Source organism: Barbus barbus (genome assembly GCF_936440315.1).
Source record: "Barbus barbus genome assembly, chromosome: 4".
NCBI classification, from domain to species: Eukaryota; Metazoa; Chordata; class Actinopteri; order Cypriniformes; family Cyprinidae; genus Barbus; species Barbus barbus.
The window spans coordinates 13,329,842-13,349,165 of NC_136732.1; the positions used below are offsets into that span (position 1 = coordinate 13,329,842).

The 19,324-nt window shown below is 35.8% G+C and overlaps 1 protein-coding gene across 4 annotated transcripts in view; it reads left to right on the forward strand.

The window, feature by feature from the left end:
• The first annotated feature begins 1,339 nt into the window (after nt 1-1,339).
• Nucleotides 1,340-19,324, forward strand: part of LOC306868649 (growth factor receptor-bound protein 2-like) — a 44,080-nt gene continuing 26,095 nt past the window's right edge. Inside the window, exons 1-3 of one of the 4 annotated variants that reach the window (XM_079414910.1) lie at nt 1,340-1,531; nt 2,566-2,643; nt 2,730-2,873. In XM_079414910.1, coding sequence (XP_079271036.1) covers nt 2,796-2,873 — 78 coding nt within the window. In that variant the 5' untranslated portion in view covers nt 1,340-1,531; nt 2,566-2,643; nt 2,730-2,795. Of the gene's footprint in view, nt 1,536-2,565; nt 2,874-19,324 lie in introns of all 4 variants that reach the window. The other 3 variants (XM_079414911.1, XM_079414912.1, XM_079414909.1) reach the window with 3 other exon arrangements.

Here is a 19,324-nt window from a genome sequence, read left to right on the forward strand (position 1 = left end):
CCTACTCGTCTCCACCCCCTGATCCCTAAACCCACCCATCCTCACCCCTAAACCTACTCGTCTCCACCCCCTGATCCCTAAACCTACCCGTCTCCACCCCCTGATCCTTAAACCCACCCATCCCCACCCCTAAACCTACCCGTCTCCACCCCCTGATCCCTAAACCTACCTGTTTCCACCCCCTGATGCCTAAACCCACCCATCCTCACCCCTAAACCTACCCGTCTCCACCCCCTGATCCCTAAACCCACCCATCTCCACCACTAAACCTACCTGTCTCCACCCCCTAGATGTGGATCCAACCCCACCCCCTGGATCTTTATTCTGCAGTGAGGGGCTACTGGAAATTTCAGACTCAGTGTTCAGTGACCTTAAGGCGGAGGGATAATTTTGCAGGTGGACCACATGCCATGGTTTTGATCTGACTTTAATATCAAGCATCATTTGAAAAGAATTATTGGCCAACATAAGGTTATTTAGACCTTAATCATGTAAGACGCCATATGCGAGGCTGTGATGGTGGACTTAAAGTGTTTACTATGACATGCACTGTGTAAAGGCCATGCAATTTTCACAATTCACAACTTTCAAAACTGTTTTATGAAGTTTTGTCTACTTTAAGTATTTCTCAGAAGTTGCGCTGAAGAATCGATAGGCTATGTTATTAAACAATAATAGGCCTACAGTCAGTCAAATGAACCTGCACTTCCATCATTCACAGCCTCGTTTTGACTCATGCAAATTAAAATATGGAGATACATAGGCTAAGATCTATTGCTTGTTTATAAAATCTACTTAAAATCCATTCACTTTTACTGTCAAAACATCATACACAAATGTAAAATACAAGCTCCCTAACAATGATAGTGACAGATAGACGAGAAAATTTACCCATTTAATAATAGGCCTTCACTAAACCATTTGATTCTGATGTTGAGTCTTACCCTTACGAAAATTAACCATGGTTTTATTATAGTAAAAGTGTAGTAACCATGTTTTTGACGTATTGTCTACCATTTGTAGAACTACAGTTTTACTACAAATAACTATGGTTAGTGTAGCAAAACGATGGTTAATTTGTGGTTACCATGGTTTAACTATTGTAACCATGTTTTTCTTTTTTTTGTAGTAAAACCATGATTCATTTTCGTAAGATGATGCAGTTCCAAGCAATGTCCTGAGCTTCAACAATCAAGACAGTCTCAAACACTCTCGAAGATGTTATTATTCCCCGTAAAATGAAGACACTCTTGATGTTTGACCAGAAGATGGCACTAGGTTGCAGCCTATTAAACATCATTGGACTTAGTTATTATACAATTGTGTAATGACTCAACACGTCCACCAGGCAGGCGGAAGCTGAACTTAGCTGTATCAAAGAGGAAACGGAAATAAACAGAAAAATACAGCAATTTTTCACCATTTCAAGTCGGACGAGGTAGAAGAGCTCAACCTCATCAACGATTAAAGACAATTCGAGTGGATTCTAGGGTCTTTAAAACGAGAGAGCGAGTGCTGGCCTTCTTCAAGAGTGAGTATGTGATACTACAGCTTTTCTCTGAATGTGTTTTTTCCACGTTAACATAAGCAAAGGCCATAAGGCCTCTGTGGTTTTCTATACATTAACAATTACCGCTGTTCGCTATTATATATGATAAAGAAATCATGGAATTTATGCTTCTAGGCATGTTGACAAGAAGTTGACAGAAGTAAGGCATTCTCGTGTGTTGTTTTTTAAAGTTAGGAACTGTACTGAAATGTGTCATGTTTATTATTTAATATCATTTAAGATACAGTGTGAATATAAATACTTGCATATAATATTTAGACTTTGGAAGTGAGTTGGATGTAGCCTAATAGTAAACAATTAATTTTTTTGCCGTTTAAGATTAATATTTATTTTATATGACTGTTGTAAACATTAGCGATTCTGTTGTATGATGTTGTTTCGAGATTCAAGCGTTAGACAATAATGCGTCGTTGTCAAATGCTGTCTGTTGAATTGCAGTACTATGTAAGATATAGATATGATTCAAATGTACGATAACATATAGTCTATGCTTTAAATGACATCCAACGAATTTCCGGTGTCATTTACGCAGTTTTCTCTGCTACAAATCTCATCTCTTTAATACATTACAACTCGTTTACTCGTTGACTTATGTCTGCGCAATTCTTGATATTTGCTCAAAAGAATATTATTCTGTGCACGTTCTATAGCGCTATGACGTTATCGAACCTTGAGTTCGCGAACGCTGTGACATTCTGATCGTTTATTGGTCGAACAACAGACGGAGCGAAGCCAATTGGGTGTTGACGCCCCTTCTAGGGCTTTGATTGGCTGACGCCGGTTCGACGCGCTAATCTGATTGGACGGTCCGCTCTGGCCGCGGCGCGTAATTGGCCGCTTGAGACGTCAAGCAGACGAGTTTCCTTCCTCTTTATCCCTTTTTGCTTTTTAATGCCAGTTGTATCGTGGGGCGCGGCCCATTGAACAGTCTAGAACACTAGATCAACACTATCGAGCTCTATCGGGTTTTCTGAAAGACTTTACTTTGTTCGCAGGTTTCTCGCCGTGATCTTTATGTGAGGATCGGGACGGGAGGAGAGACGCGGGGCTGACAGACAGAGAGAGAGAGAGAGGCAGGTGGAGATCATTGTGTCTTCTTGGATCTGTTGCTCATCTTCGCTATTGAGATCTCATTGTCTGGTCCTCTGGTCCACAACAGGGATATAAACTGCATTAGGAGGCATCTTCCACTGCTTTACCACATAGGTGTCCATCAGGCTGTATCATGGAGGCCATTGCCAAGTATGATTTCAAAGCAACTGCAGATGATGAGCTGAGTTTTAAGCGTGGGGAAGTATTGAAGGTAAGTCATGATTATTTAATGTCTGTTATTGTGTATTAATATAGGTCCACATGATCACGTAGTTGGGGCTTTTTTATGTTGATCTGAATGTCTGTAAATGCTTTATTGTCTCATTACTAATTAACTTCTGTCTGAAGCAGTACTTACAGACTATATTGGATCTGGACCAATTGGTTTGTTAGTTGTTGATTTAGTTTTATTGTTTGGTCTTCTGTTCATATGCCAGGAAACTTTTTGTCATTTACGTGAAGCAGGATGGATGTTTATGGTTTTATGAACAAGGAAGTACTTTAAAAGATAATATAAATGTGTGCCTGTGGATGGATACATATATATATATATATATATATATATATATATATATATATATATATATATATATATATATATATATATATTCATTTAGCCGACAACTTTGTTTAAAGTGACTTGGAAGAGAAACGCAAGGAATTTTTCATAAACTAGTTTATAGTGATAAGCATTTGAAATTAAGCATATTAGGTACGAAGAAAAATTATGAACAAAAAGTTTGTTGATTAAGGACTAGTTCCTGTTTATTTCATGTTTCACCCTAAAAATAATGTTGCGTCTTTATATACTCACCCTCGTGTCATTCAAAACCTGTATGATTTCCTTTTTTCTGTGGAACATATTTTAAAAAGTGTTTGTACTGTTTTTTGAGAATGCAATAAAAGTCAACGGGGTCCAAAATGGACCCAAAACAAAAAACACTGAAATATTTTTCATATAGTTTGTGTTCTACAGAAGAAAGAAAGTCATACAGTTTTGGAATGACATGAGAGCAAGTAAATCATAACAGAATTAAAATTTTTGGGTGAACTATCTTTTTAATTTTACGTCATTGTTTTGAAATGCGTCTAGAAGATTACGTTAGTGCATTTATAAAATTGAAAAGCATTTTAGAGCTTTTGTAGGTATGTATGAGTGAACAAAATCATGAACAAAAAGACTTTTTTTATTTCAAGGGCGAGTTCCTGCTCATTTCTAGATATTTTGTCATTATTTCCTCACTTCTAATATTTGTTTCGTGAATCGTGATATCACTGGAGTTTCTTCCATTCAAACAGCAGCTTCTCAGAACAACTGTTTACGCAAGCACATCATTTCTCTTTCCTCTTGCGTCTGAATGCTAATCTCAAACACGGCATCTGTTAATCTGGCCAGACCGCACAGCTGTATGTCGCTGTCCATTTTATGTAAAGCCGCTGCCTTTCCTTCTCTCCCTAAGGAGAGTTCAAGCCATCCCTCTTTGAGCTGGATTGCAACATATCAGCTGTGCGGAGGAAAGGGCTTGTACTCGAGAGCTCAGAGATTTAAAAGCAATCATTCTAATCTCTCAGGTTGAGTTTAGGGGCATCTTTCTTGGATCATGCATGCATAAGCCTGTCATAAGCACGTCAACAGCATCATTCCTTTGATCTGATTACCGGCCAAGATTATCATCAGGTCTTTGTCTTTGTGATGGGACGGCAGAGGCACTAAATGAACCATGTCCTGAAGTGGTGTGGAGGAAAACTGGCAGGATTATGGTGTTGGTGTTGGTCTGCTGCTCTGTGGGATTTTTTTTCAGATTATAGTGTTGGATAATGTGTGCAGAACAGAAGTGTAGTTATGAATAAAGCAGTAAGCAATCATATGTTCCCATGTGTGTTTTCTGTTGCAAATAGCACACACGTCCTAAGAAGCCTGACTTTATTTTGTCTCCCAAGCCTTGAACACGAGTAGGAAACTATCTACTCTGTATTTCTGTGGGTGTGGTTTTCTGTGGAATGCAAAAGAGGATATTTTGAAGAATGTTTCTGTTGTTTTTGTCAATGCAATGAACGTCAATGGGTCCAACGTTGTCATTGGTTTACACTGACTTCCACTTTCCAATCAGTTTATTATGAAGAGAGGTAGGGTTTATTTGTCCTTTTTAACACAAATATTGAAAATTGAAGGAATGAATTGAATGGAGCACAGTACATCAGTATCTAAATGAAAATTACAGTAGATCTCTATTATTGTTTAATTTAATTTAGCTCTGCTCCCAACTGCCAGAATGTGTAAATAACTTGTACAGTACCTCTGCAAAAAAGTAATGTTCTTCAGTATTTTTATCTTGTTTGACCATGTCTGGATTCTTAAATTAAGATTTACTTGAGAAGCAAAATTATATAAAATAGCCTATGTCTTGCTTATGAGTTGCTTATGATAAAAACAAGAGCAAATATCTGCCAGGCTCAGGAAACTCAAGGGAAAACAAGTTTTCATTCCCCTTTGATGGATATTTGTTGTTGCTTTTGAGCACTCACTTCATTTTGTTCAATGTTTTAGAGAACAAGACTTCATATCTCCAATGTTTTTGGTTTTAAAATAGATATTTGTATTAGAAAACATAAGCATACTGAGAAAAATGTAGTGCTGTGATTTTGAATTTATGAATAAGACATTCTGCTCTGATTTAAGACCTTAGACCTTCATTCGTGAAAGGACGAATTCAGACTTTTTAAGAGCCTCAAAAAATAGAGTTTGGAAGGACATGAGGGTGAATAAATGATGGAATAAATTTTTTTTTGATGATTTATTATATGTTGTGTTTTGATATGATTAGGAAGAGAGCACACTTTTGTGAACATTTACATAAACTGTCTTCAATTTTGCTGATCATCAGTCACAATGACACAACTTTATCTTTAAAAACACAGAAGCGGCAAGAAATATGATGCTTTTGAATGTACTGGCTCTCACCGACATGTATTGTTGGTGTGTTTCTGCGCTAGTTCACACCGACCCAACAATCATTGCAGTTTGGTATTTGTTGGAACATTGTGCAGTAAACATCAAGTAAGTTACTTTTACCATTACAAACGTCAGTTTAGGTCACTTGCTGACTCCAAGTCCAGCCTCTTCCCACAATTCCTTCTGGGTTTTTTTGCAGTCTAATGTAAATGCGCTAAGAGGAGCCTGTTTACTCATGTTCTTGTCAAGACGTTTAGCGCTGTATGTAGTTCTGTAGAGTTGGTGTTAAAATGTTCTTTTTCTATTTGTGCCTCTGATTTTATGAGGAAGTGATTCTTCAAAGTGTTCAAAAGATGGACCATAAGTCAGCAAATGTGCTAAAGGCTATCTTTAATATCCTCAGTCAGCATTATATTTTAAACTAGATTTACATTTTGAGATGGATGCAGAAGTCACCGCCACAATGCAGCAGTGTTCATGGTGGTTGTCAAGGTGATGCTTTGCAGTTGCTAAGGTCTTCTGAGTGGGTTTCTAGTACATCTGCTAATGTGGTCTTTTGTGTGGTGATGTCCGTGTTTAAGCAAAGTGGCTCCAACTACAGTATCTGTTGATCTGTGCAGTTCACATAGTTTTTAAAAACTTCTCGAAACCTTTATCTTTGAACATGTAGAAAATATAACATCTAGTTTAACATCACCATATCTGGAAACGGTGGTGATGTAGAAAACCCGCAGGTTATCTGTTGGTCTGTAGAGCTAGACTGACCCTTATCACCGTACCCTCATTTGTTCAGACTGAGGTTTCAGTGGTGAACATGCTCAAGTCATCTTGTCTTGGTTTCTATTCTGATGCAGTAGCCAAAAGGGTTTCATGTATTTGTAGTTTATACTGAAAATAATCAAATATTATTGGATATAATTAGTGTAATTTAAAAGTAAAAATATATACCTTCAAATATTAAATAAAATATTATAATTTAAATAAAGCAATTTATACTTGCTTAATTGTAGTATTTAATTTTACTATAAAATAACATTTTAAAGGTTGTTTATATTTATATACATATACATTATATTTATATTAAAAAATGCTTATTGGGTGTGTGTGCAGTTTGGAAAGTTTTTCTCTGTTTCAGCTTGTGATGGACATACAAAGAGGCAGGGAATACCCCTGAATTACAAGAGAAAGCTGCAGACGAGCGGCGACTCAACCGCGCAAAGGCTCTTTAACACGGGTCATGGCAAGCGGCAGAACTGAGGTTGCGCTCGCGCTGCGGCCCCGGAGCGGACATTACCACAAAAGCCCAAATGGCGCCACACTTCAGCTTTGTACATCGAAAAGAGAACTGGAACAATTCTTTCATTTTCAATTACTGGCAGCAAACTATATTAACACTAACATTAGTGGAGTGCCCTCATGCTAGTATTTCCTGACACAAGTTCAGAGATGAAGACTGATATCTAGCGGTCGGGATGTGAACTCAAAACGAAACAACTGCCATAAGTCTTGTATGATTTATTTATTTTTAATATCGATATTCTGTTTTGGAGAATCGATACAGTATCACCAAACAAAATATCGCGATACTCATGTGTATCGATATTTTCTTACACCTCTTGATGTCATGCTTTTAACTAGGGCTGCCACTAACAACTATTTTATTTTCGATTAATCTAACGACTAATTTTTCGATTAATCTAACGACTAATTTTTCGATTAATCTAAACGACTAATTTCCCGCAAAAAAAAACAACAATTTTACTTAAAAATATTTTATTAAACCAAATGAAATCTAAATTTCTAGGAAATCCTTTTTTAAAGCAAAAGTAAAGTGCAACACAGAGTGCAAGAAGCAAGTGTCCATCTCAGTCCAAACCACTGAAATCACAGCTCAGTATTATAGTGTGAGAATGACAACATATCCACGTGTTCTAGTCTAATAATAATACAATTATATTCAAAAAACACTTTTTAAAGGAGTATTTACCAGAATTTATTTAGGTGAAAAATGTAAATGTGCAGTATTTCTGAAAAAATACTTTTTTGAAATATAAAATCAATTAATTGGAGATGCTGTTTATTATTAAAATTTAATGGAACAGTTAAAATAGAATCCAGAAAATAATGGAAAACAGAATTTGGTACAGATAAAACTGTAAAACTCAATTAATTAGACTTTTTGATTAATAAAATTTAACAAAACTGAATTTGGAAATAAAATGGATTTCATAGCGCCCTATAATTATTTACATATATATATATATATATATTTATATTTATTTATTTAATAATAATAATAATAATATTTATTTATTTATTTTTATTTTTATTTTTATTTTTTTTGCGGTAATAAAAATGGATTTAAGTGAACAATGGCTTTTAAAATGACTTAAAATACATATATAATAGCAATGATGCAATAATAATTAGTTCAAATAAAGTATCAAAAGCAAGAAATCATATAAACTGTTAAAATACATAATGTATTATAAACAATAGAGCTGATGTACATTATACATTACAACAAAGGCCTGCAGGGGCACCGGCGGCCTGATGATTATTTTTACACATTACTGTGCGATCTAATCCTCGTTTAATATTGACCAAGCACCATTTAATTCAAATGTACACTTAATCTTTAATATTTGTCCATTTCTTTAGGACAGAAATGCTACAGCCGCTGTAATTACATGAATATGTGGACATCAAACCGTGTAAACTCAAGAGTGAGGGTTTGAGCTTTTATTTTAAAATCACGATTTATTCTCCTGTGTTTGTGTAGATTTATAAATGATTTACCTTGCAAACCTGATGAAATGGCGCGCGTTGCGTTCCCAGATGAATGTTATAATAAACACAAACCCTACTTTTAACAATGCTTTAAGACATCCAAAGATATCAGTACGGTCCTCTTTGGCTTTTAAAGAGCTTAGACATTGTGTGACGGTGATGTCACACATTGACTCTGAAGTATTTTTGGTTGTAAATCAAGGGCTTTTGGGGGGTTTTGCCTGCTGCCACAATAGGAGGAACAACCTGATTTTTCTTCTTAAAGTACTTATTAGTAAGACATAGTCATGTTGTATCCTCTCATTTTCACTTTCCTATTCATTATCCTATTTGCTTTTGATAGCTGATTGGCCAGCGGAATGATTTTCCTAAATGGACAACAGTGGCTGTTTCATTTGCAATATATTGCAAAATAATCATTGACTGCCTGATAGCTGTCGCTGAAAAGCCAAGCGTTTTTGAATTGACCTTTCCATTCACTCTTAATTTCCCCTGTAGAGGCTGATTGAGCAGAACTGCTCTGTTTATTGGCTGTCTCGTCTTTGATGAGATGGAGAGGGAGTCAAAAGGTGTGCCTGAGGGGTCGTTGTCCCACTGACACAAATGGGCCTGAGAGTTTGCAGTGCTGTTGAGAAACGGCCAGTGGCTGTGTGACCATCTTCCTGGGATAGAAGACGTGCACGTGCACTCTTAAATGAATCATTATGCTTCAGACTCTTTATTCTAGAAATAACCAGGAGCATTTTTTCCAAAAGGAATGAAGAGGTCTAAAATATATAAATATTAATGTAATGTTAAGTTTGTAAACATTTAGATTTCAAATTTTTGATTGTCAGAATAAACATTAAGGTGGGATATAGCTGAGACGTATCTTAAATATAATTTAAATAGGTCAGGTGTCAAAAGTCAGTCACGGGTTTACTAATGAGTGGTTGCAGATGCTGTCTGTTAACCTGCCAGCCACATTTCTTTAGGTTTCATTTCATTCCTCTGCATAGTTTCAGTTTCTCCCTGGTGAATAAAGAAACGTTTCAGCAGCTGCCATTTGGCATCCCCTGCGTTTAACTTCTGATGACTTCACAAAGCTGCCACATACTTTATGAACAATGTGCTAATATCTGTCATTTGCTCCCGACATGGTTTGTTTTATCTGTCGGGTACATTTGCCTCTAGCTGTGGAAGTGAGGTAAAATAATCACGGAAATGATAAAGTACAATTTGCTGATGCCATGAAAGACTGACGCAATTTGCATTGACATCAATAGCCTGCATTTGCTTTCACGTGTTGTCTTTTGCTTTCCTGCTTCATCCGTCTCTCTCTCTCTCTCTCTCTCTCTCTCTCTCCTCCCAGACTGTGACACACGCTCTGATATTTTCCTTGAGATGAGTCGGTAGAGACAGACATGATTGAACAGCCCCATGCTCCATTGCCCTCGGCCTCTAGTCAAGCAGAATTTAGCATGCCAGCTATTAGAGTCTAGGCTTCCCTCTCAGTTCATCTGTTCTTGTCTGCTTTGCTATGAAGTCAGAGTGTTAGTGGGTGTTGAAGCACACACACTCGTCTAAAAAAATAACTCTTACTGACCTCGATTTGCACTGACAAAACAACCAGAAGTCGTTGGTTTTTAACCTTGACAAAGTTGAGCAGAGTTCAGCCTAATGCAGAAGAGCAGCAGTGGCGGCTCCTAAATTGAGTTCAAATTAGGTTTGGATTGATACTAAAAATTCGGCTTCTGTACAATTCCAGCTTGTGGAATTGAATCGATACCTCAGGCAAGAAATATGCAACAATAATAGTCTTGCGCAACTCATGAAGTGCAACTATGATGACTGTCAATAGATTCAGTAACGTCCTGTGCATTTGGAGGTCTTATCGACACTCAGCCAAAAGTATTCGAAAATGCAAGTGCATTTAACTTCAGTCGCAATCGAGCTTCAGGACCAACAAACACAAAGCGCACGTGAAAGTCTGTCAGTGTGTGAGTTTTGTGCATCTAAAAGTACTACAATCCAAACGGCATAAATCAGATAATCTTTTTTTTTTTTTTTTTCTCACCCCTATTATTTTATATATTTGCACTTGTTTAAAAAATTTTTGTGCATTATTCCATACAATGCTAGTGCAGATAGTGGCTGTACGTTATTAACTTTCACCACCAGAGTTTTTAAAGAGTTGTCAGCCCGCAGTTTTGATCATTTTCGGACATTTTCAATGCCTCCAAAATATCTTGTTGTATAAATATCTGAACATACAATAGGCTTATGTCAAAAGAAAGAACAGAGCCTCTGCTTTTAAACAAATAAACAAAAGTTTTATTCTAGTTACATCATACATTCTTTTGTTATCAACACTAGAATGTGGGCAGGTTTAATTAAAAAAGCAAGATTTTGAACAAAAAGAAAAACGTGCTTTTGGTGCAGAATATGTCTGGATTGCAGGGAAGCGTTGTTTCATAAATGACAGACAGTTCTGTTAATGGCGGGGAAACGGTTAAGGATGGGTTGTTTATTTGCATCTGTGGTTCCACTAAGAACCTTTAAAATCCTTGGAACTTTTCCATTGCACCAAAGGTTTGTTATAGTGGAAAAGTGTGCTTGTTTAGATTATTAAAACGTTCTTCTACGGCTGTGCAAATAATCGAATGTGCCGTGTGTTAAATGCCGCTCCATCTGAAAGCACGTTAAGGAGATGAACTACTAATCACAGAACCGGCTTTACTGACGAGATGCGCATGATCATCACATTCGATTATTTACACAGCTCCACGTTCTTCACAATAAAGAGAAAAAATGGTTATTTTAAGAACGGATGACTCAAAGGTTCTTCTATGGCACCTTCTTTTATAAACTTTATATTTAAAGTCCCTGCAGTCACCAATTTTATTCCTTAAAATGTATCTTTCATAATCAAAATGGCATATTTCAAAGTTGAAGTTTTTGGCTTGAATATAACTCTGCACCTTTACCTCAATAGTACGAATATGAAAATTAGACCCCCGTCTCCACTCGATCATAGCAGCTCAGACCTGCTCCACTTTCACTCGGTTAACTGTAGTAAACACAATACAATGGCAAGTGGCAATGTTGGATCAATTCAGCCATATATATTTGAACGAGAAACTGATTCTGAAGAAGAGCGAATTATACTGGGTCGTATACGTGTCAGAGTAGTTGTACTCTCTACAACGTTGGATGTTTAATGGTAATTGATATATCAGTAGTCTTTGGCTTGACTATGTTATCAAATGGCTAATAATGTTTTGCTAATGTTATACAAACCATGTTTCCGTTCACTATCTTAGATTGCTAATGTTATGCAAATCCCCACCCCACAAGTTGACAGGATTGGTTGCATGTTTGTGATGGTCTGTTTCAAACCACATTTATGATACTGCCGTAATGTGGTACACTGCAGTGTTTAGGAGAAAAGGTTTAGCAATGGTGTTGACTGATGAATTTGCACATGGTTTGTCTTTAAGCGCATTAAAAACATAACACAAGATAGACATGTAAACAATGTTAAAATGTTTTTTGCATGAAATAAAAGTGCTAAAAATTATACCTTAGGTTAATGCAGGAACGTCTGCTAGTAACCTCCCAGTGATTTTTAGTCTGAACGGGGTTTCAGGCTGCTTTTGCATTATCATCATCATCTCAGAGGGAAATGGCAGCAGGCTTGTGGTTTCTTCCACCTGTTCTGGAGTTTTCTGCTGTGTCCTAGATCTGGAGGTGGGGGCTGTTAACTCTTCAACCCAGCAGCATCCTGAACACATCATTCCTGTAGAGAGCAGGTCGTGCTGCAGGCGGGCTCAACGGGTTTGCTGGGCGTCACAAATATGAAGTGAAACTCGTTTTGATGTTTCATTTCACTTTGATTTCCTTTTTTGGCTCTTTGTAATGAAGTAAAAAGCATCGCAAAGGTGTTTGTTACAGCTTAATTAAACAAAAGAGAAACAAAAACGCTGTGTATAAGTTAGATTGTATTATTACATTCAGAAATAATGTAAAATACTCAAATAAACTAAAACATTAGCAGACATTATAAAGAAGTATTTTATTTCCTCTCACTCCAGCAAAGCATTTAAATTTAATTGTATTCAGAACAGGAATTTAGTGGTGTCAAACGATTAATCGCATCCAAAATAAAAGTTTTTGTTTGCATAATATATGTGCATAATGTGTATATTTATTATGTATATATAAATACAAACACATGCATGTATATATTTAAGAAAAATGTGTTTATATATTAAATATATTTATATATAATATAAGAATATAAATACAGTGGGGATTGAAAGTTTGGGAACCCCTTGCAGAATCTGTGAAAATGTGGATAATTTTACCAAAATAAGAGAGATCATACAAAATGCATGTTATTTTTTATTTAGTGCTGTCCTGAGTAAGATATTTTCCATAAAAGATGTTTACATATAGTCCACAAGACAAAAAAATAGCTGAAATTATTAAAATAACCACATTATTATTTTTGAAGGAAACACGATGCATTAAGAGCCGGGGGTGAAAACTTTTTGAATTTGAAGATCAAGGTAAATTGTACTTCATTTGTCTTCCAGGAAACATGCAAGTATCTTCTGTCGTGTCAGAAGGGCAGTACTAAATGGAAAAATATGATATTTCAACAAAATAAGAAAAATTTGGACATCTTCATCCTGTTCAAAAGTTTTCACCCCCCGGCTCTTAATGCATCGTGTTTCCTTCAGGAGCGTCAGTGAATGTTTGAACCTTTTTTAATAGTTGTGTTTGAGTCCCTCAATCATCCTCAGCGTGAAAAGGTGGATCTCAAAATCATACAGTTACTGCTGGAAAGGGTTCAAATATGCAAAAGATGCTGGAAAACTGAAGATTCTGCAGGACATGGAGGATTTTTCTGAAGAACAGTACTCAGTTTAACTGTTCAGAACAAACAAGGGACTCATGAACAACCATCACAAAACAAAAAAACAGTCGTAGATCATCCAGGTAACCACACACAGTATTAAGAACCAAGGGTTCCCAAACTTTTGAATGTGGTTATTTTAATAATTTCAGCTATTTTTTTGTCTTGTGGACTATATGTAAACATCTCTTATGGAAAATATCTTACTCAGGACAGCACTAAATAAAAAATAACATGCATTTTGTATGATCTCTCTTATTTTGGTAAAATTATCCACATTTTCACAGATTCTGCAAGGGGTTCCCAAACTTTTGCATGCCACTGTATATACATGTAAATATTTTGTGTGTATATATATATTAGTATATATATATACACATATTATATATATTAGTATGTGTGTATTTGCATATACATAATAAATATACACATTATACACATATATTATGTAAACAAAAACTGTTATTTTGGATGCGATTAATCGTTTGACAGCACTACAGGAATTAAAAATGTGTGAGTATTAAAGTATAAATAACAAATAAGTGGCATTCATTATAAGCAACTTTTTATAAATGCCAAGCCTAAGCAAATAATTTAAAACGATACTGAAATTTGTGCCGTGTGGCAAATGTGCTATAAAAAACCGTTCACACATTTTGCATGCTTGACAGTTATTGCATTATATCAGTTGCTTTGGAATACAAGTCACAGCTCATTGCAGGTGATAAAAAACAAAAAAACAACTCCACTTATGTTTGGAAAAATATAACACTTTAGTTTAGGGGCCAATTCTCACTATTAACTAGTTGCTTATTGGCATGGATATTACTAGCATTTTGGCTGTTATTAGTACTTATAAAGCACATATTTTAATGCCTTATTCTGCATGACCATATTTTAGCTCCCTTAATCCTTCCCCATACCTAAACTGAACCATTAATAATCAGCAAATTATACGTTTATTGAGGCAAAAGTCATAGTTAATGGTGAGAATTGGTCCTCAAACTAAAGTCTGACCTATAATAATAACAATAATACACATAAATAATTATAGTAATTATAATACATTATTGGCTTGTAACAATTCACTTGTTTCGATGCTCAATTAAAAATTCTGACGATGCAAATGCATCAATTTGAAACTTTTTTTTAGTCAAGATTTGATTTAAAATGCTGCAAATAGATCGAATTGCACTTCATTAAAGTGTCAATCAATATTTTAAAATATAAACATTACTTTTTATTGTTTAGATGATTTCCTACCAATTATATCTAGTCAGATTTGAGATTTCCAATCAATTTTGTATTTGTCGATAGAAGACATTTGATTTCTACTGTGCACTTGGGGTTAGAAGCCACAGTCAGGTTATTTATTATGAGGATAGGCTTGTGCAAACTCTTAGGCCGATTGCTTGCTCAACGACAGCAACAGCTCAATGGTTTTACCTTGATTTTATCTGTGATCAATAGAGGTGCTCTTCAAACTGATGGCGAGGCTTTGGCCTTGTGACCTGCTCTAATTTAAGTGTCTTTTCCTCTACAGTATTTGAGCAGAGCAGGATGAGATGGGGGAACAAGAAGCGTCTTGTTGCATTGCATTTTAGTTGAGTCAGGACTAGGGATGCAACGATACAATTTTTTCAGAACCGATCCGATCCTGAAAATTCTGAGTATCTGCCGATACCGATCAAATCCGATACTACTGTGCAGTTTCTTTTAAATCGATGTAGAATTTCTATACTTCTGTGTGTCTGTGTTATTCTTTTGTGTGTTAAACACAATCTACTACATATAGATAACGTCATTTTAATGAAAAATAACAAATGAAAAAATATATAATCATAATCTATGACAAAAATACTTTGTTTATAATACAGCAAAAGATACTCTAGGGTGCACAATAGTTTTATAAAACCTAGTGAAACACTTTTATTTACAAATAAAAGTGAATGTGTAGGACTAAATCTGGTGAAATTATACACATTGCTCTTTGAATTGTTGTAAAATACATTCATGAAAAAACAAGCAAATACATTTATATATAAATATATAGGCTACTATAAAATAAAGACATTTCTTTAAAATCTATAGCACAGTAATGAAGGCAGCAACATATGATAGATAGGACAGAACAAGAAAGACTGTTAATAATCTTTAATTGCACAAAAGTATTATAATAAGTAAGACTCCAATTTATGGTGCTTTATAATGTTTTTGTGCCTTTCGTGGGGCTCAACAATAACACAGAATAGTATACGCACAATATCGGATTTGGATCGTTCTTCTGACCGATACCCAATCCGCAGAAAATGACCGTATCGGAGCCGATACCGATACCGAGTATCGGATCGATGCATCCCTAGTCAGGACTGGCTGCTGTTTGTTGGAAGGATTTCATTTCACTAAGCTTTTCTGGTAAATTTGATAATGCATTTTGTCAATTGTGCACAATTTAAAAAAAAAAACTAATTCAACAAAGAATACCACAGTTTTTTTTCCTGCACTGGGTAAATATACACTTTTCAAATAAACATTGAACTACACCAGTTAGCGATGTTGACATTCCTCTCGGCGCAAAATAAACCATAGCCTTTTATTTTTGGGTTTCTGTGTGAGCTGGGCTACGCCATTGTTCTGGATTAGTTTGAATGTGATCATGAGACTGAACGCTTGTACAGGTGCACGTTTCTAAGAAATCCCCCTGAAGTAACTCACACTCGACCGACAGGTTCTTCACTTAAGTACTAAAACTGAAGTTTGCTTATTACTGATCAGCTTCTTAGAAAGAACCCGTCACTGAGTGGAAGCTGTCATGTACGATTACTAGTATCTGGAACACGGTCGGATTTTCCTCACTTCCCCTTAGACTGTCTTAAAATGTAATAAAGGGAAATGGAAAGTCGCCTCCTTCGGCTTAATGGAAGTTCTCAGTCTTTTCCGCTGAAAGCCAAGCTTGCTTTCATTATCTATTGCGAAGAGCAGAAGTGAAATATATGGATATTAAGTAGCTGAGTGGCTTTGGACTGAGGCTGAAAACTTGAAGCCAGTTCTCAAAAAGTCCTAATGTTTAAAATGACACTGAGGTTAAGAACAGGAAATTATGAAATGTTAGTGTGTTCCGTGTATAAGACTGTCACGAAAGGTTTAATGTGGCCGTCTGCCCGTGTGACGTAATTTGAAAAGAGTTGTCCGTTCATTACAGGCACAGATATGCTTAATTTTTAATGTCAAAAGACAAAATTAGTCAAGTCTGTTTTAGCAGCCATCACAAAGGCAATGCGCACTTTATTTGAATGTTCAGTCTAGTCATTTATTTTGGATGGTTTAGGTTGTTTTCCTCCACAAACTTCTAAATTATGAATGCTTGAAAGGGAACTGACGAAGAGTGAATAAAGTGTTTGGGGGGGAAAGTTTTGAGTGTGGGAACTAAAGGTGTGAAGTTGTCTTAGTTAGGGTAGGTGAGGCTTTCAGAAACCATAGTAAACCAGTTTTGTGCAGTAGATGCATTTTCCAACAAGTGTCTCCTACTTATGAAAAACTTATTATAAACTTATCTTACTTATTATAAACCTTTTTTGTTTTTACTTGAATAATCTGCAGTTTTCTTTGCATTTATATTTAATTGACTAAGGAATAGTTTGATTTAAAGTTTGTTAATTGAATATTTATGATGCATGTGTAAGAACAAGTCTTTTGTATGTGGTCCATTTAATACATAGCTCAAGATTTCTTCAAAGGAGATACCAAAGATGATGATAACTGATGTCAATCACATTTGCAGATTGATATTTTTGTCACTAACAACAATAAAAGCAACCAGTTAGCTGATTTACTTAAAAGTGCAAAGATATGGCCTTAAATTCATACTTGTTTTGCGGTTTTGTCAGGAGACTTTAGACATAGACTCCATTCTTTGGCAATTATTAGTGAACTACTGTCGACAGAGCCGGTGTGTTTATGCTAATTAGGAGTCATAGCGAAGACATACCATAATTTACATGACAATGCCAATCTTGACTCTTGATTCTTGGCCGTCATCTTGCTTTGCATGTAATCTCAGTCGTTTGAGAAAAGAGTTCAAACTCCCCCTTTTTTCCCCCTTTGGCATTAATCGCTTCAAAGCTGAAAAGTATAAAGCCTTTGTCTCTTCTGCATGGAACCAGCAGATTTTTCTAAGAATAACTTTCAGCTTTCCAAATCAATTTTTGTAATCCCAAAGCTGAAAATGAACCTAAAAGCTGACCGTCAGTTTTGGAGAAACTCATTATAGGTTCTTGTCTTTGTCAATAATCCTCGTGTGGATGTTAAACTGTTGTTGCATCTTCAAACACATGGAATCTTCCACGTTTGTTTTACCATTTTACATCAGGCATTTATGTTTCGTGTCTTTACTTCTGTGCAACAGAGGCAGAGTGGTCTGGTTACAGACTGCATTTCGAGGCTTTTTCATTTTGATCATGATGACCGCATGGGGTTCTCCTCTCTGAAGCAGACGTGCAATGATGACATTGTTGCACAGATTGCCTTTGTGAATGTCTTATAATTGCACAAGTAAAGATGCACTATTTGGCTGTGCTAAAATATATTTGGTAGCAGTTGTTGTGGCACAAGTTAATAAACCGCCACCGTCTCACTGGTGCTTTGATTACAGTATATTGTCATACATGTTCCTTGTGCAAAACACTCATTAGTTTAGTTTACTTTCCACTTTAACAATCTTAAATTGTTCAGCTCTTTGTACTTCCCATTTTTTGCGTTGGCTGTTTATTAGTGCCCACAAACCTTGACCAACCTTCCCTTAAGCAGCTAGTGTAACTATAGGTTGGATCGTTTGAATCTATGATAGCTCGAGTATCATCAACAGGAGGATGTTTTCAACTGGCTGTCATAATCAGATGTCATGGTGTTATCATAAAGATTTCTCAGATTTTCCCTAAAATGGACTTGCATGGAAATTTTCGGCAAAAGGGTCTTGTGGGTTTGAATCACACTGCCACCCGAAAGGAGAAGGAACTAGTCTCGATCATCACACATCAGCTGAGCTCTCTAAAAATTCACTTTGGTTTATGTTCTCAGATGAATTGTGCACTTGTTGTAATTAAATCCGGCGCTTTTGAACTTTTAATGAGATTCACTCACACATCCATCAAAGGATTTTCTGCAGCATGCTTTTCAAATCAAATATTACTTTAATATTTTTTTAAGTGCCCCTATTATGGATTTTTGAAAATGACCTTTCATGCAGTGTGTAACACAGCTCTAAGTGAATAAAAATATCTTGCAAAGTTTTAAATCTGAAAGTGCACCGTATATATAAAGTTATTGTCTCTCAAAAGAGAGTCGTATGAGTGTATTTATGTACATAATAAATATACATATATACACACACACACACACACAAACACATATATTATGGAAACAAAAACTTATTTTGGATGCGATTTAATTGCGATTAATCAGTTGACTGCATTAGTTTAATCATATGCATTTAGTCATAAGTCAAAAACATTTTTTTTTAATTTTTTTTTTTTTTATTATGTAGTAAATATACATTTTTCTGTTTACAGTTGACTCCAAAATGGCTCAATTTAAATTTGAATATAATTATTTTGTAGAACTTTTTTCAAAGGTTATGAACATTCATTGGGTCTAAAAAAAAAAAAAGGTTTGTAAACCCTGAAAGAAAGACAAGAAATACTTCATTTAATTTCAGACTGATGTTATAAATTCTTTTCGAATTTTAAAGCCTTTTGAAAGTCTAAAATCTATATTATTGTAGCGTACAGAGAGCCAGTGCTTAGCGCATGGTAAATGCATCAGTGTTAATGTCTTAGCAGTTCCATGTGGAATCTGTAATAGCTGTATGATGTTCTCCATTGGACGGTCAGTGACTATCTGTCCTCCTCGTCATCTTTCTGTTTATCACTTCCTGACCCAGGCATTCTGGGAAGGAGCATCAGCCTAAAGGGTGCTGAGCGCATGCAATGGCGCCCTGGTGACATCAGCGTGTGAGCTTGCA